Genomic DNA, 25217 nt, shown 5'->3' with positions numbered 1-25217 from the left:
ACCTCTTTCCCGCGTAGATTGCCTGTCTCCACCTCACCTAGTTCTTCTTCTGGGGTTTTATCTTGTTCCTTCGTCTGAAACATTTTCCTCTGTCACCTCATTTTGCCTAAATTGATACTTGTATTTTTATGTATGTGGTAGTTTGGTTACATTTCTCGATCTTGGAGAAGTGGCCCTCTGTAGGAGACATCCTATCTGTCCCTGCAGTGCACTCCGCTCTCATCCCCCCAAGGGCCAGGGGCCAGCTGGTCCCAGGGTAGTGACTTGATCTGCAGGCTGTGAGACTGTAGTTTTCTTGCTGCTGGTGTCTGCCTCCTGCTGCATGAGGCTGGTCTAGAGGTTTGTGTAGGCTTCCTCGTGGGAGGGGCTGGTCCCTGCCCCTGGTGGGTGGAGCTGGGTCTTGGTCCTCTGGTGGGCAGGGGCTGTGTCTAGGGGTATGTCTAGAGGAGGCTGTGGGATCAGGAAGTCTTTAGGCAGCCTGTCTGCTGATGGGTGGGGCTGTGTCCCCACCCGGTTGGCTGCTTGGCCTGAGGCATCCCAGCACTGGAGCCTTCAGGCTGTTGGATGGAGCCAGGTCTTGGTGCCAAAATGTCAGCCTCTAGGAGAGTTCACACACATGAATGCTCTCCGATATACCTGCCACCAGTGTCTGTGTCCCCAGGGTGGGCCACAGCCACCCCCTGCCTCCCCAGGAGGCCCTCCAAAACCAGCAGTTAGGTCTGGCTTGGGGTCCTATCAAAGTACTGCTTTTGCTCTTGGTCCCAGTGCACATGAGAATTTGTGTGTGCCCTTTAAGAGTGAAGTCTCTATTTCCCCCAGTGCTGTGGAGCTCCTGCAATCAAGCCCTGCTGGTCTTCAAAGCCAAATGCTCTGGGGGCTCCTCTTCCTGGTGTTGGACACCTGGGATTGGGGGGCCTGACATGGGGCTCAGAACTCTCACTCCCATGGGAGAACCTCTGTAATGTAATTATTCTGTAGTTTGTGGGTCACCCACCCTTGAGGGTATGGGATTTGCTTATATCATGAGTCTTCCCCTCCTACTAGTCTCGTTGTGGTTCCGTCTTTATGTCTTTAGCTGTGGACGATCTTTCCTGGTAGGTTTCAGTCTTTTTCAACGATGGTTGTTCTTCAGATTGTTGTGATTTTGGTGTGCTCATGATAGGAGGTGAGCTTGGGGTCTTTCTACTCTGCCATCTTGGCTGCTCTCCCCTGGTCAGGGTGCATGGGGTGGTCTCATCCAGGGGCACCTGCGGCCTGGCAGGAGTCTGCCTGCCCATCGGTCCCATCCTGTTTCCTCCTACTGCCCGAGCGAGCATAGTCTCGCTTCCTCTGGATGGCACTAATATTGTGACTTTAGGCAAATTACTTAGCCTCTGAACTTTAGTTCCTTCATCAGTAATGTGGATCTATTAATGCCTAGTTAGAATGATGGTTTGGAGTATAACAGAGATTCCAACTATGTTCACTTCAGAAGTCAGATAGAACTGAAATGCCAATAGGATGGCCCCTTCAACTCCACAGGAGTATGTTTGCATATGAAACCAAGGAGCCTTCTGGGGAAACAGTTACCCCAAAGGATGGGAGAGTCAAGAATAATGGCTCAGTGTTCAGTGGAAAGATTCTGAGTACAGTATAGGGTCTGCCACTCACATTTGCCCAGTCTCCGAGAACCCATTCCTAAGCCTCATGAAAGTAGGACTTAGAGATTTCACTGGCAACTTTGCCTGTGCTACATGGAACTAGTGAAAGTAGAGTCTGCTTTTCCTCATAAAACAGACCAAGTGGCTCAGGAATCAAGCACAGAAAGGGGGCATCACACCAGGGAGCAAGAGGAAAATGAAGTGAAATGACTGACACCAGGTAGTAATCATAAGGAATATATTAGCAGAATACATGAGAACCTCCTGAGGATTCCCAGGTTTCCTTAGGAGGCATTTCAATGTCCTTGACTTCTCACTGAGGGAGTCTGGGTAGAGCTAGAAAAAAAATGTTACTATTAATTTGTGGCCCATTTTTTCCCCAGATTATTTTATAATGAAAAATTTCAAGTGTATACACAAACAGAGCATAGTGTGATCAAACCTCAAGCACCCACCTCCCAGTTTTAACATTTGTCTGCACATGGCCACTCTATATCCCTCTTTACTCTCTCACCTCCTTATTGTAGTAGTCTGTAGCAAATCCCAAACATCATTTCATTTCATCCTAAAATACTTCAGTATGTATTTCTAAAAGATAAGGACCCATTTTTTTCCTCCCAATATTACTGCTGTATCATTATCACAGCTTAAAGAGTTCACAATTCCTAATGTCATCAAATAGTCCATCGGTGCTCAAATTTCCCTGACTTTTCTTATACTTTACAGTTAGTTTGTTTGAATTGGGATCCAATCCAAGATCTAGAAATTGCATTTTTTTTGATTCATATCTTAATTCTCTTTTAACTTACAAATTATCAGTGATAAGCAGATTAATGCCGCCCCCAACATGTCCACATCCTAAATGCTTAAAGTAATGAATGCATTAGGTTACATGGCAAAGGGAAATTAAGGTTGCAGGTAGAATTAAGTTTGCTAATTAGCTGATCTTACAATAAGGCGATTATCCCGTATTATCTGGGTGGATCCAGTGTAATCACAAGGGCCCTGAAAAGTGGAAGAGGAAGACAGGAGAGAAGAATCAGAGGGAGATGTGAGTACAGAAGAATGTCAGAGAGATTCAACATTGCTGGCTTTGATGATGGAGGAAGGCGGCCATGAGCCAAGAAATGTGGGCAGTCTCTAGAAGCTGGAAAGCACAAGGAAATGGATTATACCCTAGAGCCCCCAGAAAGTAAAAGAGCTCTGTCAACACTATGGTTTTGTCCCAGTGATACCCGTGTTGGACCTTTGAATTACAGAACTGTAAGATAATAAATGTGTTTTGTTTTAACCCACCAAGTTTGTGGTAATTTGTTAAAACATCACATTGAAAGCTAATTCATTCTCTTACTCTCTTTTCTCTCTCCATTTATTTCTTGGTGAAACCACATTTGTCCTACAGAATCTCCTACATTCTGAATTTAGTTGATTGCATTCCCGTGGTGTCATTTAACATGCTCCTCTGTCCCTTGTATACCCTGTAATATGATAATTACATCTAGAGACTTGATCAGATTCATGTCAACTCATCAACATAGCTACTTCATAGGCATTGAGTGGTCTTCCTTTCCCAGGTGATTCTGAGGCATCCAGTCCATGGACCAGCATTTGGAAACCACTGATCTTGTCTGACTCCTAGGAATACTGAAGCCCAGAGAGAAGATGGGACACACACAAGATCACACAGGAAGTTAGTGGCAGAGATGAGACTATAATTCTGATTTGAAATTCATAATACCACCAGATCCTGGGGCTAGATGGATCCTCAAAAGGTCATTGAGGCAGAGCTCACATAATCAGCTTTTTAGATGATTCAACATTTAGCTCATAGGGTAGCCTCAATCTTAGAAAAAGATTTCAAATCTTTCACCCTAAACTGCTGCCAGAATGGAAAAAAGAAGAGTCAAGTTAACTGGACCCTGGCTCATCTTGCGGTTTGTTCTTCTGGGGAAGCTCTTCCTCAGAGTGACATCCTAGGGTGGCCACCCCAGTGCTGCTTCTTGCCACCTTCTGAGTCAGGGTTCAAGAACATAGATAGCCCTTGTGAGAGAATACACTCACAAACACGTGCGCACGCACATACACACACACGCACGCGTGTGTGCAACTAACAGGAGGAGAGTTTGTTTGTTATAATTCGTAAAATCACTTTATCATCCATTATGCCATTTGATCCTCCCCAAAGTCCTGGGAGGTGTTCTGAACAATAACTATTACCCCCATTTTACACATGAGCAAACTGAGGCTCAGAAAGGTAAAGTGACTTACTCCAGGCCACAAAGATTTCAGATCTGTCTGACCCCAGCCTCCACATCCTTGGGTCCCCCACCCATGTCTTCTTCCCAAACTAAGCCCCTCATGTGTCCACCTGCAGGCTCAGGCCCATCACAGGCCCTGAGCCAGTCCCCATCAGAGTAACAACTTGGTCAGCACCTTCTTTGTACTAAGCAATAAGACTTGGAATTAAGATGTATTGCTACCCAGGTCACTAGGGAATAACAGCCACCATTTATTGAGCACCTACCACCTGCTAAGTATTCTTCTAAGCCCTTAGATGGATTCCCCACCACACTATTTTCCACACTTTATGGAAGAGGAAAATGAGGCTTAAGAGAGATTATTGGCTTGCCCAAGATCACACAGCCAATAAGTGGAAGATACAAGATTCAAATTCGAACCCGTCTAACTGTAGACTGCCCTTCTCCCCTACACATGCTGCCGTAACACATGCAATTCTGAGCGCCCATGTGGCCTCTGGGTGGCAGCCCTCACTCCTCTTCACTGGAGGAACAGGAAAGGATCGTGATCAGGGTCTAACTGCACGGTGCTAAAGGCTCAGATGAGGTTAGGGACCAGGAATGCTAAGCAGGGCCAAGCTACCCAGGACTGGGAGGTGTTCCCAGCAGCACTTGGCTGCCCGGGAGAACATCAGCAATGATCTTTGATTTGAGGTTCTCCGGGTAAGATGGAGGAAGGATGGGGACAAGGAGAGCTGAAGGTATTGGCAAATGAAAGGCTGAAGCAATGGACCAGGTGGTCCAGGCTGGAGGAGAAAGGCAGGTTGGATCCCAGGCCTGAGGTCTCTGTGGGGTCCAAGAACAGGTAGGCAGAAGGAACTGAAAGAAAGGGGAAGGAGACTGGGAAACATGGTAGGGGTGTGAGGGGCAGAAAGGGGACATGGTGTCATAACATTTTAGAGGCTATCAGGTTATCCCTTTTGGATGTGGACAGATCTTGGAATTGGGAGTTGAGAAGGAGCAGAGATGAAGGTCCAACAAACTTTGATCTGTAACTGGAGGGAAAAAATGCCTTCTCTTGAGATGAGCCTCAGGCAGTAAAGACCATCCTGTCCCTGGAAGGGGTTCAGCCTCAGTCTTCCTAGATGGTATATGGAGCTGGATTTTTCCCCAAACACAGTTGGCTTGTCCCATTGGACTGAGCTCCTTTATGCCCCTTCCCCTCCATCACAGCTCGCTGCCATGCAGCAACAATGGCCAGAGGCTACCTTTGGTCACGTTGAAGACAACATCACTTAGGGATGCCTCAGAGAAGAGGGTATCCAGTGGAAGGACATCTAGCTACTTTGATGAATCAGGGCAAAGGTGGCATCAGGAACCTAGAATAGGCTGGAACTCAGGAGGAGACCTCGGTTCTAGCTCTTCCTCTGCAGTAGACTGATTTGTGACCTTGTGCCAGTCCCTTCCTTTCTCTGGGCTTAATGTACCCGTTAGCATGAGGACGAGTTGGACTAAATGACTCTACGTACCTTTCCAGCTCTAAATTCCTAGGCTCAGATCTAACAAGGGATCAGCTGTGTAAGGAATGGGAACTAATGTCTGGCAAGTTATTGAAGGGATTTTAATGGGATCACACAGGGATTATTGAATTTATTTTTGAAGCTTTAAGGTGTGCTGCCATTTACTCCTCTGCTTGTCTAGGGACAACTGCTGAGTTTCTTCATACCGAAGTTGATCAAGCTGGTTGCATAACAGAGTAGAGGCTGCTAAGAGCCCTAGGCTGGTTGCATACCTATCATATTATTGGGCTCTGAGGCAAAACTGAAACTGGGCTTTCTCCTTCCTTCCCTCCTCCAATCCTGAACTTAAGGAAGAGAAGGAGTGTGCCTAAGTTAACATTTAGAAGATGGACTAAATAGATACATCAGGAAACCTCATTAATCTTCCAATAGTCACCCATCAGCTGGCATTGCAGCATAGCCTTAGGTCATCCCATCTCACTCAACACCTTCTCCATGCTGTGGTTGATCATGACCCATCCTGCAGAATGCTTTGCGGGAAATTAAAAAGGGAGTTTAGAAGGCTTCTAGAGTTGCCTACAGGAAACAATATGGATGTCTACCAGCATCTATCCCCCTGCCACTAATTGCCACAAAAGAGAGAGTCAGAGAGGGGAAGGGAAGCATTGAGAGATACTGGGCAATTCCAGCCAGAGCTGTACCACTGTTTGGCTTGGGCAGTGCTTAGCGTGATGGGAGGCAGGACAGGGGAAGGGGAATGGAGCAAGTGTCTGATTACCATTTTCCTCATAAGACAGGGCCAGGACTGGGCCAGCTAGTCTAAAATGTCTACCGACTGAGGTCAAAGTTGTATTCAGAGAGGCCACAACCAGAGCATAAGCCCCAAGACAGCATGCCAGTGGATGAGCTGAGGTTCCAGCACTGCTCAATCAACCCCAAACCCCAAGACCCAAGGCTTAAGAGAGATTATTGGCTTGCCCAAGATCACACAGCCAATAAGTGGAAGATACAAGATTCAAATTCGAACCAGTCTAGCTGTAGACTGCCCTTCTCCCCTACCCATGCTGCCGTAACACATGCAATTCTGGGCACCCATGTGGCCTCTGGGTGGCAGCCCTCACTCCTCTTCACTGAAGGAACAGGAAAGGATCGTGATCAGGGTCTAACTGCACGGTGCTAAAGGCTCAGATGAGGTTAGGGACCAGGAATGCTAAGCAGGGCCAAGCTACCCAGGACTGGGAGGTGTTCCCAGCAGCACTTGGCTGCCCGGGAGAACATCAGCAATGATCTTTGATTTGAGGTTCTCCGGGTAAGATGGAGGAAGGATGGGGACAAGGAGAGCTGAAGGTACTGGCAAATGATTATACCATAGGTATAATCAAGGTCAAGAGCCAAGAGTGTGCATTGCAAAAGGATGAAATTGGAGCAAATGCAGGCCAGGAACAAGCAAGGGGGTGCCTCAGAGGCTTTTCATAAACAGCCTTGTGGCATTTATGAGGCATGGGGTACCTAGTTTGTGCATTTCTCCAGTTGGCTTAAATGGCCAGAGCAAAGATGGAACACCTCTATCTCCAACACGTACATGCTATTCCCTGGTAAGGGTTGGCCCTGGGCTTCACTTTATTGGTGAAGGAATCTAATGGGTTCATGGGCGTTTCTGAGATGGAAGGTGGCTTTTCACAAGCTTTCGCCTGGCCCCAAACCCTTTACTGCACCAGAAACTGGGGCTGACTGTGGTGCTAGTGGAAGTTCAGACTTCCTCCATTCTGCTCTCCAGTTCCCCATCTCAACTAGCTGGGGCTGGACACAGGGCTAGAAGATGGGGAATGTGCTCTAGGCAGGGCAGGTGGAGCAGCGGCAGTAGCAGATAAGTGAATCTTCATAGACGTTGGCAGCTGGAAACAGAATGCCATGGGGTTTGTTTCCTTAGTAACTGTTTCCAGATCTTTTCACGGGTAAGCGTGATAAAGATGGCCTCTGTATGGAGATTGTCTTCTCTGGTGCTCAGGGATGAGTGTTGGCTTCACATTATTCCTCTGTAAACTCCAGTGGGTCCTATAGAAATTTTTGAAGCTATGCTGCTCATGCAAGTGGCTGAGGGCTGCTGGTGGTGCGCTGAGGGGTGGAGTAGTAGCAGAAGTAAATGCCACCATTGGGGTAGAATGGAGAACAGCAGCCAGTTATACCCATAGATTCAGCAGCGGTGAACCTAAGCTTAGTGTCAGTAAGAAGTGTAACAGCTGAGGTACTCTCTTGCTAGGCTCTGATTATTGCTGGGCTGTGGATGATAGTCTAGAAAGACAGAGGTGGAGAGGGCACTGAACAATACTTTCCAATGTATCATCGCCCAGTCCTGCTGTGGCTTTAGGAGGACACTCACGTCAGTTATGAAGTTCATGGTGATTGTGTCCAGGAGCACTTCCATTGAAAATCAGATTGCGGATCTCTTTGGGAGACTGGTTATGCACTTGAGTTTTGGTGTCTGATTTCTTAGGTTTGAGTCCCAGCTCTGCGACTCACTGCACGACCTTGGGCAAGAAACCTAACACGCTTGGTGCCTCCGATTGTTGTAAAATGGGGATAAATAATCGCACATATCTTTTAGGACTTCTGTGAAGGTTAAATGTGAGCATTATGTGAAGCACACAGTTCAATGCCTAGACCATAATAAATGCTCACTCAATAAAGAGAAGCTATTATACTGTGTCTCTTTCAGGTCTGTCTTCACCCCAATGCCTGTGTCACAGAGGGACATATATTAGAAGGCATCGGACCAAAAGCAGAGCCATCAAGGGTCCTGGCAATCCATGTTTCTTCAGGGATATGGTGCCCTGCCAGAGTAGCATTAGGCAGAAGGAGTGCACTTCTCTGTGCACTTTTCTCTTGGGAAACCATACACAGCCATTTGTATTCTTGGGGACCCCCTATGCTGACTCTTCACTTTTTCCTGGTGCTGCCATGTATGGACATCCGTTCCTTGCTCCTTTTGGATGAATATAACCACCATCCTGCTGTGGAGGCATCCCCTCTGCTTTCTGGATGGAACCCAGAGGCCTCCTGGTGGGCAATGTGGTTACTTGGTCAGGATGTGGAAGAATGTCTGGAGTCAGGGTTGGCAGTAGGACTCAGAGATCAAGGGCAGTGTCTCAGACCCTTGGAGTTGTCAGGGTTATGGAATTTCAAGCTCAGACGGCTAGGACTAAGGTGATGTGTGGAGGAGAAAGGCGGAGGCATTAACTGTCTCTGCACTGGGTGAGCACAGCAATGTGGTGGGAGGTTCCGTAACAGGTTCACCCCCATCACCAGCAGGGGGCAGCCTCTGCCCAGATGGCAGGGTAAGTGGGTCAGGGCCAGATCTGAAACTGTCTGTCCAGAGCCCCTGAGCATGCTATGATGTGGATTAGAAACAACAGGTGACAGCTGCCTAAGACACTACCAGAAAGAAAGAAGGCTCACAGTACAGCTGGGCCTAGGACTGAGGGATTTCCCAGGATGTAGGACTTTCAGTTTTAAAACCAGAGCAGTCCTGGGCAAAATGGGACAAGTTGGTCACCCTAAGTAGGAACGCAGAGCTGTCTCTCCCTCTCTCTCCATTATCATCTGTTCTACCTGGTGCTCTGCCAATTCCACATGGTGGGGGCGGGGGTGGGTGGTCAGTGAGAGCTATGCTGATTATACAAGAGGTCAAATTAGAAAGTGGGAATGCTGGGGAACAAACCAAGGCTTTTAGGGAGAGAAGTAACATTACCAGGTAGATGTATTATGGCCCCGATATTTTATTATGAAAAAAATTACATATACAGCACATTTTACAGGTAGCACCCATATGCCCGCACCTAGACCCTACAATTAACATTTTACTGGACTTATTTTATCACATGTCTATTCTTCTATCCATCCACCAATCCACCTAAGTTTTGATGCATTTCAAAATAAATTGTAGACATCACTACACTCTTCCAAGCATTTTTGAGGTTTATTGGAGTCAGAAAGATCCAAATTTGAAGGCAGTTGACTTCTACGAGCTTAAATTTTCTCATTTCTAAGTTGATGACACTGAGTGTTGGTAGGAAGATTTGATTTGTTTACTTTATGAAACACTCAGATAATGCTTTCTATGTGCAACTCATAAATATTATCTCATTTAATCCTAGTAACAATCCAATGAGGTAAATTCTGTTATTACCCCCATTGTACAGATGAGGTTTCAAGAAGTTAATGAGCTCCCTGAAGGTCACACGGTCAGCAAATGGCATTGCTGAGAGTTGAATCCAGACTCTCTGGCTTTGGTATCCACGCTCTTAGCCACTACACTATGCTGCCTCCCACAGCACCCACTAAATTCTGGACATCCAGTGAATGGTGACCCTCGCCTTCTTTGTTTTTAAATCTTTCACTGCAACCCCACACAGTAGGTATTATCTCCAGTTTACAGATGAGGAAACTGGAGGTTGGAAAAGTTTGATAACTTCCTCAAGAATGCACTGCCAATAAATAAAGGATTGGGGATTTGAACCCAGGAACGACTCACTCCTGGGTCAGTGTCATTTCCCTGTACTGCACAGTACAGAAACCACTGAAGTGCACATGAGCCTAGACCACTTATGGGGGATTCTTGTTTAGGGGTGGTCTTTCCTCAGCCATAGCAGAAAAGAATGTGGTGAAAAGAGGGGCTTCTGCCTAGTTACCATGAGGGGCCCCTGTCTTTTTATAACTATGAAACAGACTCAGTGGCAAGTGGCAGCAGAGCCTCGGAATCTCATCAAGCTCCAGGAAAGGAACCATGACTCTTAGCTATCAACTCTCCCTCTGAGGGAGGCCTTACATGGGGGCAATCCCTTCCCTATTGTACCCTGCCTCCTCTTCCCTTTTCTCCCCCACCCTTCTCCTCCCCTTCCCTTCCCTTTCTCTTCTTCTTCCTCCTCCTCCTCCTCCCCCTCCTCCTCCTCCTCCTCATCATCATCTTTGGCCTCTCAGGAAGCCAGTCATAATCATTATCAGTTTCTTCCTCATAGCTATCATTTACAGAATGCTTCTCAAGTGCTGTTCTAGGCATTTTGCATATATTATTAGCTCATTTAATCTTCACAACAATGCCATGAGGAGAGGGCTACTACTATTCCTACCTCACATATGAGATATTGGAGCCCCAGAGAGGTTAAGTACCTAACCTAAGGGCACCTGGCCCTGAGTTAACAGCCTTCCCAGAGTTCACCTTGGGAGATGTTGATCATTGAAAAGATGCTGATAATCGCTATGGGAAAGCTGGGGGCATAATAGTAACAGGGAACTGGACTTTAAGAGCAGAATTGCTAAAATTGCCTGGCCTTCCCCTGTGGAGTGAGCACCTATCCTCAGTGTAAAAGCGACCCATCTGTCACAAAGCAGGTATACAATCATCCCCACTGTGTCAAACGTGTAAAGAGAGCCCCAAACCGGGTTATTCCCAGATTGGAAGGCCTGGGTTCTAGTTGTGGCTTTGCTCTTAACCTGCTAAATGACCCTGGGTAAGTCAGTTCCCCTCTCTGGGTCTCATTTATAAAATGTAATACTACATACTCTACTAACAGTACAGGGTTATTAATGTGAGCATTAAATGAGAATGTTGAAGAAGGTGTTTTACAGCATCTTACCAATATAACAAATAACTTCCTTTACTCTCCTCCTCCTCCTTCATCTCTCTCTCCTTCACCTGCCTCGTCTTCGTCTTTTACTCTATTTTGTTCCTTCTCTTCCTTTCTTTAGTCTCCTCTAACCAGGTCTCAGACTTATCTGAAGAACTGCTCTTAGGCAGAAGAAACACAGGCTTTAAAGGCAGACAGACCTAGCTTTGCCTCCTGGCTTTGCCCCTTCCTAGTGCTTTGTTGGGCAACTATTTTACCCTTTTTGAGCCTCAGTTTTATCATCTGTAAAAATGGACACGCATAATGCCTTCCTTGTAAGGTTGCTGTTGGATGATGTGGTAGGTTGTCTGCAAATACGACCAAGAATTGCCCCCATCTCTGGCATACATGCAGCTCCTCCCATCCAGAGGCGGAGTCTCTTTTCCCCACTCCTTAAATCTGGGCTGGCTCTGTGACTTGCTTTGACCAATAGAGTACAGCAGCAGTTTTGCTGTATGACTTCTGGTCTTATGCCACAAAAGGCCTTACAGCTTTTGTTTTCACCCTCTGGGAAGACTGCTGCCACATAAAAAAAAAAGTCTCACTCTTCTACTTGGAGAGAGAGGCCCAGTGGAGAAAGAAAGGCCCTGGAGAGTAAAATACTACAAAGGGAGGTGGGAGGCCCAGCCAGCCCACAGCTGTTTCAGCCACCACAGCTGAGGTATCAGATATGAGAGAGCACAAATCTTGGGTCTTTCAGCCCCAGCCAAGCTGTCTGAGGCAACACCACATGGAATAGAAATAAGCCATTCCCAGCAAGTCCTGCTCAAATTGCAGAATCACGAGCAGATAAATGGTGGCTGTTTTAAACCACTAAGTTTTTGGGTGGTTTGTTTCACAACAGATAGCTGAACAAGAAAAATTAAATAAGATAGTAGCACCCCACCCAGTGGCTGGCAGGTATAGGTACTCAACATTTGATTGTTCCCTTCCCATTTAGAGGTGTTCCCTGGGAAACAGCTGACCTGGCTAGTTGTGCTGCAACTGAATTGACAGATCTGACCTCCAGTGTGCCAAAGATGCAGAGCAATGACCACTTCTCCTATACTTTACGGGGACCTGCTGAGAGCTATACAGGTTAAGGTGTACTCCAAGTTACACAGCTGAGTGTCCTCCCTTTGCCCAGAGTGAGTCTAGGCCACCTTAAAAGCAGGCTTGTAGCTGAACAAAATCTGGGGTGGTAGAGTAATGTCAGCTAAGACAAATAGTGTTTCTTTTGACCGCTCATCCAATCTACCTGGTGCCAGGGGCAGAAGAGGTAGAAGTACTTACTACATGCCTGGCATTGCTCACAACAGTGCCAGAAGTAGGTACTGTTATTTTCCCAGATGAAGACACTGAAGCACAGAGAAGTTTCTGTCAACTGTTGGGTTTCTGGAAAGCATTGGGACAGTTTAATGTACAGGATATTAATTAGGGTGCCCTTGGGATCAACACTTGTAGAAGAAAAGGGAAGAGGAGGAGGCAGGATTGGACAGAGGGAGCTATTGAACTGCAACTCAGTCTTAATGGAAACCACAGTCCACCCATGGGGAGCTCTGAAGCTGGGATGACCCTTCGGAGTTGTTCCCTATTGTATCCTCATAGGGGACCAGGCCTTTACATTCCTGCATCAGTCACTGAATTCCTAGTCCCTGATTTCTAGTTCAGAGTTATTTTACCTACTCCTGTGATCAAGCCATCCCAAACGGGAGAAAAGCTTAAAAAAGTGATCATGGAGAAAAAGTAGGAAAAAAAATGGACTCTGGTACCAGACAAATCTGTGTTCAAATCCTGATACTTCTCTTACTATCTGTCTGTTTAACTCTGTACAAGTTATTTAACTTCTCTGAGCTTCAGTTTACATTTTTGTAAAATGGCAATAAGAATACTTAGCTTGAAAGGTTGTTTTGAAAACCAAATACAATCATCTATATAAAGCATCTTGCATAGAGACTTGACACAGAGTAGGCACTGAATACGTGGAAATTATTATAAAAATAGGGCATTACATCTTTTCTGTTACCTGGTACTTGTAGGCACTGAGTCAGCATTTACTCCAATGAACAAATGTTTATTTAAAAGGATTTGTACAGACATAACGCTCTTACTTTCAAAGAGCAGAGGAACCTTTTATATATTATGAACACACAGACACTGTAGCAACTTAAAACTACAGCTAAGAAAGGAAGGAAAAATATTGCCCCTCCCCAGCCAGGAGCTAACACTTTTTCAGTCAGCCAGCCCCCATCCCTGTCCCTTAAGTTTGAGAGTGACTTGACTAGAGATGTGGCTTTGGAGGAGGGAAGAGCTGTAGGGCTTGGGGAGCCTGGTGCCTTTTCTTTTGAGAGGGAAATCCACCTGCACAATCCACAGGAAAAGGGGTGGCCAAAAGCTGACCTGAGCTGAGGCTGCCTTAGAGAAGAGAGACTGGAGTAGAAGTCCCACCTACCTGCATGTGTAAAGTGATTGGCATTCACTTGAATCTCAACCCACTACTCTGACCTCTAAGATATACCATTTGAGTAAGGGCCAGAGTAATGGTTTTGAACAAAAGTCAACACAAATGTCAGCCTGGGGCCTCTCCAGCCTAAGGCAGCCCCCGATAGCAGAGCCCTCAGACCAATGACTTAGAGGCAACGAGTTAGGCAGGACTTGTGGAGTGGGTCTGGCTCCCTGATTTCACTGTGGGGAACATCTGCTACTGATTTTCAAAAGCTAGGGTTTATTATGGGAGAAAAGCCCACAGATTTTAGGATCCCCAGACACATAGCCTGGTACCTGAGAACTTTAATATATCTGGGAAACTGCCAGGTAGTGGGGTGGTGAGCTCAATAATAACAGCCAGGCCTCCCAAATGAATATGAAAAAGGAGAGCTTGTCCAAGCTACCTCCTGGCCTTGAGGATGAGATGAGGTTGCGGGTGGGGCAGATAAATGCACCAAGCCTATTGAAAAGTCCAGCAAGAAGACTGTTGTCCCTTCAGAGCCTAAGGCAAAAGTACAGGGAGGGGGCACACTGGAGCCTTCACCTGAAACAAGATATGGGTCTCCCCAGGCCCTCAGGCCTTGGGCCCCAGGCCTCAGGCACAAGAGACAGAGAATCACATCTGGGACTTCCGCCCTTCCCTTAGCTCCAAACAAGGGCAGGGGTTGAAATGTGGGTGAGAGAGAAGGGATCTTTAGACACAACTGTCATTAGCACCTGAACCACATCTCTTCCTAAACCAGAAACTCCAAGAGCAAAAAGAAATAAGAGCAAAGTGAGAGAGAGGTTGTGCTTCCATCACATTAAATAGGAGACTTTGTAGAGGTGGGGAAGGGTTGTTTCACATGGAGACATCAATCACTCTGGCCAAGGGGAGGGGTTATGAGCAGCAGAGCTCTAAGTGTTCTCCCTCTTTTCATTCATCCTGCTTCCGTTTTGGCTTTTTGGGGTTCCTGGACCGACTCTTGGCTTTGCACAGAGGGCATATAGGTGCATTCCGGTGAATTTGTTGGTGACATGACAAGCAGGCCTGGTGGGGGGCACAAGACAAAGCAAGTTAGTGGTCAGATTCTTCTAGGCCATGGCTCATCTTTCCCAGGGGCCCCCACAAGCAATTGCGATTTCCCAACAGGAAGGAGCAAGACTCAAGTAGTGAGTCCCAAGTAGCAAGATCTGTGCTGGATGTAAGGGATGCAAAGGATATAAGGGAGTGAGAGTCAAAGAGGGGTACTGAGGCAAAATATCCAAAATTTGGCAATAAGGCAAAATGTGAATTGCATATTCATTAAGCATTATACTGGAGCATGGTCTAACAGGCTCACTCAAGGATTATTTAATTCTCTAGGACAGGTATCAATAAACTTTTTCTGTAAAGGCCAAGATAGTAAATATTTTGGACTTTCTTTTCAGGTCATATGATTTTAGTTGCAACTACTCAGCTCTAACTGTCTTACATAAAAGAAGCTATAGACAATACATAAACAAGCAGGCATGTGTAGGGGCCAATAAAACTTTATTTACAAAAACAGGGAGCAGGTCACACTTGGCCTATGGGTTCTGGTTTGCTGACCCTTGCTCTAGGAGAATGTCTCTTTGCTTGACTATTTACTACTTATTTAAAAAATTGAAGTATAGTTGGTTTAAAATGTTGTGTTAGCTTCTGGTATACAGCAAAATGATATAGATGATAGATAGATAGATAGATAGATAGATAGATAGATATTCTTTTCTGTTATGGTTTATTACAGGATATTGAATATAGTTCCCTGTGCTATACAGTAGGACCCTGTTGTTTATCTATTTTATACACAGTAGTCTGTATCTGCTAATCCCAAAAGCCTAATTTACCCCGTCCCACCCCCTTTCCCCTTTGGTAACCATAAGTTTGTTTTCTATGTCTGTGAGTCTGTTTCTGTTTTGTAAATAAGTTCATTTGTATCATATTTTATATTTCACATATAAATGATATCATACGGTATTTGTCTTTCTCGGTCTGACTTACTTCACTTAGTATGATAATCTCTAGGCCCATGCATGCTGCAAATGGCATTATTTCATTCTTTTATATGGCTGAGTAGTATTCCATTGTATATATGTACCACATCATCTTTATCCGTTCATCTGTCAATGGACATTTAGGTTGCTTCCATGTCTTGGCTATTGTAAATAGTACTGCTATGAACATTGGGGTGCATGTATCTTTTTGAATTAGAGTTTTCCCCTGGATATGTGCCTAGGAGTGGGATTGCAGGATCATATGGTGACTCAAATTTTAGTCTTTTAAGGAACTCCCATACTGTTCTCCATAGTGGCTGCACCAATTTACGTTCCTGCCAACAGTGTAGGAGGGTTCCCTTTTCTCCACACCCTCTCCAGCATTTGTTATTTGTAGAATTTTTAACGATGGCCATTCTGACCAGTGTGAGGTGATACCTCATTGCAGTTTTGATTTGCATTTCTCCAACAATTAGTGATGCTGAGCATCTGTTCATGTGCCTATTGGCCATCTGTGTGTCTTCTTTGGAGAAATGTCTATTGAGGTCCTCTGCCCATTCTTTGATGGGATTGTTTGTGTTTGTGTTATTGAGTTGTATGAGCTGTGTTTATATTTTGGGAATCAAGTCCTTGTTGGTCGCATCATTTGCAAATATTTCCTCCCATTCCTTAGGTTGGCTTTTCATTTTTGTTTATGGTTTCCTTTGCTGTGCAAAAGCTTATAAGTTTGAATAGGTCCCATTTGTTTACTTTTGCTTTTATTTCTATTGCCTTGGGAGACTGACCTAAGAAAACACTGGTACAAGTTATGTCAGAGAATGTTTTGCCTGTGTTCTCTTCTAGGAATTGTATGGTATCGTGTCTTACATTTAAGTCTTTAAGCTGTTTTGAGCTTACTTTTGAGTATGGTGTGAGGGAGTGTTCTAACTTCATTGATTTACATGCAGCTGTCCAGCTTTCCCAATACCACTTGCTGAAGAGACTTTCTTGTCTCCATTGTATATTCTTGCCTCCTTTGTCGAAGATTAATTGAACATAGGTGAGTGGGTTTATTTCTGGGCTCTCTATTCTGTTCCACTGACTATAAATACTTTTCCATTAAATAGTATACTATTTGACTATTTACTGTTGATCAGGGCCCAGATGCTGTGACTTAATGTTGATAAGGCACAAATGGTTTTAGCCCAGTAGAGATGCAAATTATTTTTGTTACAAAGAAAAGGTAATCCCAAAGATTACAGTTTTATTTTCCTGTAGGACATTAACCAGTTCTGGATTTAACATTGCAAACTTATTTTGGCATTCCTTTCCTTTCTTGACTATATAGTTATCTGTTCCTCTAATGCTTCTGGAACCAGCTTTGTAATGCTGCTGGCTCCCTTGTTAATGACACACGTTCACTATATATTTGTCCGAGTCACGTTTCTAACTTTCTGAAAACTATACTTTAGCAGAGCCTGCCAATCTCCCTGCATTCTAACCTCTCTGGGAATATGAGGCAACAAAACCAGTGGCTCTACTATAGCACACATACACACCACCCCTTCCTCTGTGTCCCAAGCAAAGGCTGTTTTAGGAAGACCCCAAATAAGTAAGGCCAAAGCCCCAGACCCAACCTTCCATGGGGCGGCTTGAGGATACCTTGCTTCCTCCACAGTCCATACCCAGCTCACTCACCTTCATAGGTGGGGGCTGCTGCCTGAAGGTGGCTGTCTGCCGAGTGTCCTGCTTCCTAGCCACTTGGAGTTGTTGGGCGGCAGCGGCTGCGGCGGCCAAGGATTCAGGGATTGGGGGCTCCTGAGGCTCCGTCTGCCACTCTGCTTTCTGCTTCTCAAAGTAACTTTGGAGATGAGAGACATTAGCTGGATCATTCTGAAAGCAAGGAGAACCTTGCCCCTCTTAAGGACTCCATGCTACAGAACGAAGGGGGTTGGGCTGTGGCTCACTGTAGGAAGTTCCTGCACCCTCTCCAGCACAAGGCTATTTTCCCTGGGTACCAGGCCCACTGTGTGTTGGGAAGGGTACTCCTCCTGCTCCTTGGCTCTGACAGGCCCAGAAAAATAAAAAAAATCCCAAGGCTAGCCAAGTCCTCAAAGGGCATTTGTCTGCCCTCCATCCCATGTTCCTTTGCAGCATTCCTATTAAGTGTCCTCAGGCCTCTGCTGGCATACCTCTAGGAATAAGCAGCTCACCACTTCCACAGGCAGCCTGCTCTACCTTAAGGAAGTATGTTCCCTTGTATTCCTTCTACTGAAATGAGCTCTGTGTCTCTGTAAAGTAAGCCTAGTTCTTAACTCTGGGTCTTAAGATAAAGTTCCAGGCTAACCTCTGGAGGCCATGAAAGCTCACCCTTCTGTGTTTTCAAGGTTTCTGGACACCCCTTCTAGACCTAGACTTGGAAAGTGACCTATTAAGAGTCACAGACGCATACACACACAAAGAGTCATAGACATAGTCTTGTATTGTCAAAATTGCACAAGGAACTTTAAAAGCCATCTAGTAATTCTAGTCTAATCATCTAACAGCCCAACACAGAGACTTACCCAAGGTCATGCAATGAGTCGGCCACTGACAGGACTGGGGCTAGGACTGGGTACCCTGACTTTCAGACCAGGCTTTATGTGTGTATATATACGTGTGTGTGTATATACGTGTGTGTGTGTGTGTGTGTGTGTGTGTGTGTGTGTGGTGTATGTTGCAGGCAGCTTACTCCAAGGAGAGCTTCTCCTCCTCTTCACACAGGTCAGGGAGCCTCTGCAGGCCCAGAGTCATGCGCAGGGCATCCACATGTTCCTTCAGCGGCTTATACTCATCATGTAGCCGCCGGGTAGACTCTAGCAGCTTGTTTAGGTCATTCTCAGACTGTTTGATGGTGTTTTCCATCTGGAACACAGAGTGAGGCAAGCACAGAGAAAAGACTCCAAGGTTCTAAGCGAGGCTGTACAGCTGAGTGGATAATAGCACAGGCTCCAGAGCCAAACCAATCTGTGATCAAGTCCTCAACCCACTATGTATTCTATGTGACTCTTGTCAAGCCTCAGTTTTTTCATCTGTATAATGGTGGTAAAATTCATACCTACCTCATATAATCTTGGTGAAGATTCAACAATTGAATTCATATAAGCGCTCAGTACAGGGGCTAACACAGAGTAAAGGCTCAATTAGTGGTAGTTATTATTCAAATATAGCATCTTAGAGCTGGAATGGCCCTTAGAGTTCATGTAGTGCACCCCACCACCATTTTACAGATCAGAGAATTGAGACTCAGAGAGAAGAAATAACTTCCTCAGAGAAATGCTTCCTAGGGGCAAAGACTACATAAAGACTCAGGGCTTCTGCCTCCCAGGCCAGTGGCTTTTCTCCTAGGTCAGTGGTTCCCAAAATGCAGTTACCAGACCAGCAGCATCAGCATCAGCTGGGAACTCATTAGGAATGTAAATTCTCAGGCACCACCCCAGGTATAAGCAATCAGAAATTCTGCAGTGAAGTCCAACAATCTGTGTTTTAACAGGTCCTCTAGGTGACTCATGAGGCATGTTCAAGTTGGAGATCCACTGGCCCAGATTTTCAGCCCCTCTGTGACTAATACCTTGTTTATTTCTCTATCCTTAGTTAGCTGGCAGCAGAACTGCCAACTCCTCATGAGACCCTGATATCCTGTGATCTTGTGACACAGAAAATCCCAGGTAGCTACTGTCCAAATTGCATTCATATTTCCTTTAAGACCCTAGGCCTGGCAATATCAGGAAGTAGATATTGCCACAGAAATGAGTTTCCCAAGAATAGAAACTTAGCTCCTTCAAACGTGATTAAAAAAAAAAAAATCTCATTATCATAGGCTCTAAGGGTTGGAAAGGGCCTTACAGGTCAGCACCTCCAACCTCCCTCCTGGTGAAGGAATCACCAATACTGCAGCCCAGACAGGTGATCATTCAGACTCTGCATTAATAACTCTATAAAGTGGGGGATTTATCACCATAGCAGGCAGTTAATTCCCCACATTCCAAGGGTCTCCAAAAGAGAGACTGTAATGAGGGAGCCCCAGTTGGGTAGGCTGGTAGAGATGGTTTGTTTGGCTTAGCTGGAAGCTTTGGAGCCCTAAATTTAAGTTAGATCCCCAAGGCATCTGCCTGCTCTGCTTTTCCCCAAGGCTAGCTCTCAACTTCTAGACCCCCAGAATGAGAGCACATCAGTGCTGAGTGAGACCTCAAAGGTGACTGAATCCCTGTCATGGTACAGAAAAGGAAAATGAGGCCCCGAGAGAAGGAACTTGTCCAGTGGTATACAGTCGATCAGTGACAGAGCCAGGGCTGGATCTCAGAACTCCTGGATTCTTCCATTTCACCATAGCCTGATGCCTGCTCCCCCAAATTGGCCACAGCCACATCTCAAGGAGAGTCCACAGCACTCACCACTGCCTATTCCCCCTCAAAGGGCCCAGAAATAGGCTTCAGGCAGCCAGCCACATACCACATTGATATCAGCGTGGATCAGTCGGAGTTCCTCCACATGGGCCATTTTCTCCTGTAGCAGGAGGTCCATCTCCTGCTTGTATTCCTTCAGGTGCCTCTCCTCTGATTCAAGGGCCTCAAACTCAGCCTTCAAACGGGTCTTGATCTTTTCCATCTGCAGGGTCTTGTTCCTGCCATTCCCCCAAAGGAGGAAACAGACCAGCAGGAGAAGGCAGGAGAAGGCAGGAAAAGGGAAATGGAGTACAGAGTTAGGGAAATGGAGTACAGAGTTAGAGAAATGGAGTACAGAGTTAGGCCCTGAGCCAGGGCTATCTTGTTAAGCCATCTTTCTAAGCTTCCCTCTCTTCAGGCAGAGGCAGCCTGAAGCTGTTCCCACAAAGGCAGGAGATTCTTTCTTCTAAGCTAAAAGCTCAGTGGGTCTTGAATGGGGATGATTTTGTTCCTTGATGGAGCATTTGCAAACGTGGGGCAGGTTTTAGCTGTTAGATTTATTCAAGGGAGAGCACTACTGGCATTTAGTGGATATGGGCCAGAAATGCTAAACAGCCTCTCAATGCACAGGAAAGTCCCACATCACAAATAACTCCCACCCAAGATGCCAACCATGACCTCTTGAGAAACTCTAGAGCAGCACTATCCAATAAATTTTCTACAATGATGGAAATTTTCTGTATCTATGCTTTCTAATACAGTAGCCACTAGGCACATGAAGCTACTGAGCATTCAAAATATGGCTAGTGCAACCGAGGAACTGAATTTTGAATTTTATTTAATTTTAATCAATTGATTAAAATTAAGTTTAAACAGCCACATGGGGATAATGGCTCTCATATTGGACCGCACAGCTCTATAGGGTCCCCTCATCAGTTCCAGAAGAGGCAGGAGACGGGAAGAACTGCAGCTCATTTCTTTTCCTAGAAAGCATAAAACCTGTTTCTGGTTGTTAAATCCCAATTGCATACCCTCTGGCTCAATAATCCCACACCTAGCAATTTATTCTAAGGAAATAAGTCAAGGAAGCAAAAAGTTAATACACAGGGATATGCTTTCTGGTCTATGGGCAAAATTGGAATATTTGGCAGCCACTAAAAGGAATCATTATGAAGACTTGTGACATGGAAAATGTTGAAGATACTCCATGAAAAGGTATATACACTAGGATTGCAATTTCAAAATACACATGCATGTGACTAAACAAAAGGAATTGGTAAGAGTACAGTTTCAAGGATCTTTGAGAACACTGAAGCCTGCCTAAGTGAGAGAGCCACAAAACTTTGGAAGGAAGCCCCTCTAGGGCACACTGATGCCCTCCCACTCACTCTCTACTCTCTGGTTCTCAGGTTCTGTCTAGCCATCATCCATTACTCAGATTAGGCATCTCCTTTATTCTGCCTCAATAGCTGGCTGTCTCCTCTGCCCCAGCCCATCCCATGGTTACTCTTGCTCCACACCCTGGCCTCTGGCCTCTGACCTCAGCCTGCTTCTGTGTTCATTCTCTCTCCTTTCTTCAGCATTGCCTGTGGCTCCTGCCTCAAGAGGTGGCCCTCAATGGCACAGAACCACAGAAAGAATTACGTAAGGTGGGTAGGATGACAGGTGAAATTTTTCTTTCAATATTCAAAATTTTCTTTTCAAGTTATTATATTGCTTTTACCTTAGAAAATGTTAAAAGGATGGGTGTTATTATCCCATCTGTAAAGAAGGAAATTGGGAGTTCAGGATGGTAAGTTGCAGTAAATGGGATATTGTGATTTGAACCCAGGGCTCTCTAACACCACCCACTACTCCACACTGCCTGACTGGGGCTACCCAGACTAAGGGGTGTAAACATATTGAGGGTTCTCGGTATACCTGTTCAACTGCCTTGCAGAGGGATGATAGTGATTTGTACTGGTCAGTTAATCCACTACTTAGAGCCCCCTCCCATCTAGACTTCTATTCTCTTCCTCTAGATTGCATACAGTGCAATCTAAACTTCACCTATCCCTACCCCAATTTACAGATGGGAAAACTGAGATTCAGTGTGATATAGTGTCTCACCCTGATTCATACAGCCAGTTTGTGGCAGTGCTAGGCCTAGAACCCGTTTCTGCAGGCAGAGCCATAATTTGAAAGGAAAGTGGGCTTTAGATTCAGACGTGGGTATAATTCCTGGTTCTGCCCCTGACTAGCTATTTGCCCTTGGGCAATAAGAATAACAACTATATTTACAGTTTAATTATATTCATTGAGCACTGATTATGCACCAATTATAGAAGGCTTGAAGATACATTCATTCAACAAATACTTATGGAACATTTATCATGTGCCAGCCACTGTACTAGGTGCTAGAGATAGAGCAGAGGACAGGACAGCCTGTGGACAGGAATCTTCATCTAATGAGGAAAATAGACCCTGAACACATGTAAAACTAAGTGATAAGTAATATGGATGAAATGCAGAATGCAATGGACGGGCACATCAAAGGGTTCTAACATAGTCTGAGGGACACTGTAGTCAAGGGGGCTGTCACAGGAAGCTCCCCTGAGAAACTGAGAATGTGACATCTAAGCTAAGACCTGGAGAATGGGTCGGAGGTAGATGGTGGGTAGCAGGTAGACATAGAGGAGAGCAGTCCAGGCAGAGAGAATACTATTTGCAATGGCCCTAGAACAGAAAAGAATGTGGCACATTAGAGGAACTGAGAAAAGGTCAGTGTGGCTGGAACACCTACTGCAAGTGGTGTGTGTGTGTGCGTGTGTGCGTGTGTGCGTGTGCATGTGCGTGTGTGTGTGCGTGTGTGTGTGTGTGTGTGTGTGTGTGTGGTGGGGGCTGTCTGAGATGAAACTAGGGAAGTTGCCAGAACACAGCCTGGAGATTGAGATGAGGAGCGAGTACTTTTATCTTCAGGAGAAGGGGGAATCATTGTAGAACTTTAAGCAGCAGGAGAGTGGCATAATCGGATTATCTCTTTTCACTTCTCTCAGCCCTGACCTCTTCATCAGTAACACAGGAATAATAATAGCACTTACCTTACAGGTTCTTTGCTGAGGGCTAAATGAGCAAAGACATGTAAAGTCCCCAAGCAGAGTATGTGGCACGTGGTGAGCAGTCAACAAATGATAGTACCTATCCCTCCCCACACTGCCCAACTCTTCTGCTATGGTTATCTCCTCTAGCACAGTGGTTTAAATTTTGTTATAAAGAGCCTACAATGGGTAGGATGCGTGTATAATGTGTGTGTGTGTGTGTGTGTGTGCACATGCATGTGTGCACATGTACTAGCATGAGTAGCAAGGTATATTACCACTTATTAAGACTATAATAATAATCATTAACATAAGTCACCTCGTAATGTCAGTATGAATAATGGCATTTTATAGGGCTGGCCCAAGACTTCCTAATTTGTAATCAATTCAGTTAAGATGCTAGCGACTACTACTAAATGAAATCAGGGGTGAGAGGTCTCTCTCACTGACACTTCATAGAAATCAACATAGTACATCTTTCCCTGCTTGGATGAGTGCCTTTTATCTAATCCTCCCTCCTCCATCCATGTCCAATTCTGCTTATAGACAACCCCATGTTGTCGTGCAGGGGACACTGCAATCCCAGATTAAGTCAAAATAAACCAAAGGTTTTCACCTGGTGGGGTCACAGTTAAAGTGCTGCCTGGAACTGGAAAATCAAAGGCACAAAGGCTTCCTCAAAATCACCGTGGTATTTCCTCTCCTTCGGGAGGAGGGCTGTCACCAGCAAAATGGCAGCTTTATCCTTTGGGTATGAGGGCCAGGGAGGCCACAATCCAAGGTGTTTTGGAGCCTTTTCCTATTGTCCACTGTGGCAAGAAATGGCAAGGACTAGGGACCCTGACTAAGGAGCAGAAGGGCTAAGACTCCTCGTTATGAGAAGGAAGCAGAGTTATGAAGATGGAGTTCAGAAATAGCCTCTATTTACTGCTATTTCTAAAGTCAGTTTCTCAGGGGCTGGCGGGGAGCCCGGCCCATGTTTTAGTGGAGCGACAGCGGTGTCACTGCAGCCTTTGACGGAACCACTGTTACCTCTCAGCAGTGGTTTACCAAGGGCCGGGCAGTGAGAGCAGTCCACCTCAGGTGCGGAAAATAAAGAGGTGCATTGTGTGCAGAGAATTAAAAAAAAAAAAAATAGAACCAATTAAAGTTGGCCTGCTCTTTATTATCACCATGCACTGACGATTCTAAACAATGTCCACTGAAGGACATCTGGGCTGATTCCAGTTTTTGGCGATTATGAATAAAGCTGCTATGAATATCCAACTACGAGTTTTAGTGTGACCGTAAGTTTTCATTTCTCTAGGATAAATGACCAAGACTGCAATTGCTGGTTTGTATGGTAATTGCATGCTTAGTTTTTTGTTTTTTGTTTTTTGCGGTACGCGGGCCTCTCACTACTGTGGTCTAACCCGTTGCGGAGCACAGGCTCCGGACGTGCAGGCCCAGCACCCGTGGCTCAAGGGCCCAGCCACTCCACGGCACGTGGGATCCTCCCGGACCGGGGCACGAACCCGCGTCCTCTGCATCGGCAGGCGGACTCCCAACTACTGCGCCACCAGGGAAGCCCCATGCTTAGTTTTTTGAGAAACTGCCAAACTGTTTCCCAGAGCGGCTGTACCATTTCACATGCCCGCCAACAATGTATGAGTGATCTAGTTCCTCTATGTGGCCAGCCATTTTGCTTGAACTGTTTTAAAAGGTATATGGTGATACCTCAAAGTGATCTTAATTTGCATTTCCCTAGTGGCCAGTGATACTGAACATCTTCTCATGTACTTATTTGCCATCTGTATGTCCTTTTCCAAAAAATGTCTGTGCATGTCTTTGGCCCATTGGACTGTTTGTTTGCTCAGGGCTGAGTACTGAGAACTCTTTATGTGTCCTAGATATGAGTGCTTTGTCAGATATGAGGTTTGCAAATATTTTCTCCCATTTATTAGTTTTTCTTTTCATCCTCTTAACCAAGTCCTTAGCAGAACATTTAAAACTGTTTTTTTGATGAAGTCCAATATATATATATATATAGGACTTCATTATATATATATATATATATATATATATATATATATATATATATATTATGGATAATGCTCTGGTGTCATGTCTAAGAGTCTTCACTAAGCTCTAAGGTCTGCAAATTTTCTCCTATGTTATCTTCAGAAAGTTTTATAGTTACATTTATGTCTACAATCCACTCTGAGTTAACTTTCGTA

The 25217-nt window shown here is 45.3% G+C and overlaps 1 protein-coding gene across 3 annotated transcripts in view; it reads right to left on the bottom strand.

The window, feature by feature from the left end:
- Positions 1–13092: 13092 nt before the first annotated feature.
- Positions 13093–25217, bottom strand: part of ZC4H2 (zinc finger C4H2-type containing) — a 36264-nt gene continuing 24139 nt past the window's right edge. The window contains exons 2-5 of one of the 3 annotated variants that reach the window (XM_007450733.1): positions 19992–20163; positions 18232–18404; positions 17199–17361; positions 13093–14556 (exon numbers count right to left, since the gene is read on the bottom strand). In XM_007450733.1, coding sequence (XP_007450795.1) covers positions 14443–14556; positions 17199–17361; positions 18232–18404; positions 19992–20163 — 622 coding nt within the window. In that variant the 3' untranslated portion in view covers positions 13093–14442. The remainder of the gene's footprint in view (positions 14557–17198; positions 17362–18231; positions 18405–19991; positions 20164–25217) is intronic. The other 2 variants (XM_007450735.1, XM_007450734.1) reach the window with 2 other exon arrangements.

This window comes from Lipotes vexillifer, unplaced genomic scaffold (genome assembly GCF_000442215.2).
Source record: "Lipotes vexillifer unplaced genomic scaffold, Lipotes_vexillifer_v1.1 scaffold2016, whole genome shotgun sequence".
Classification (NCBI taxonomy): Eukaryota; Metazoa; Chordata; class Mammalia; order Artiodactyla; family Lipotidae; genus Lipotes; species Lipotes vexillifer.
This window is presented reverse-complemented; position numbering and strand designations above follow the sequence as displayed.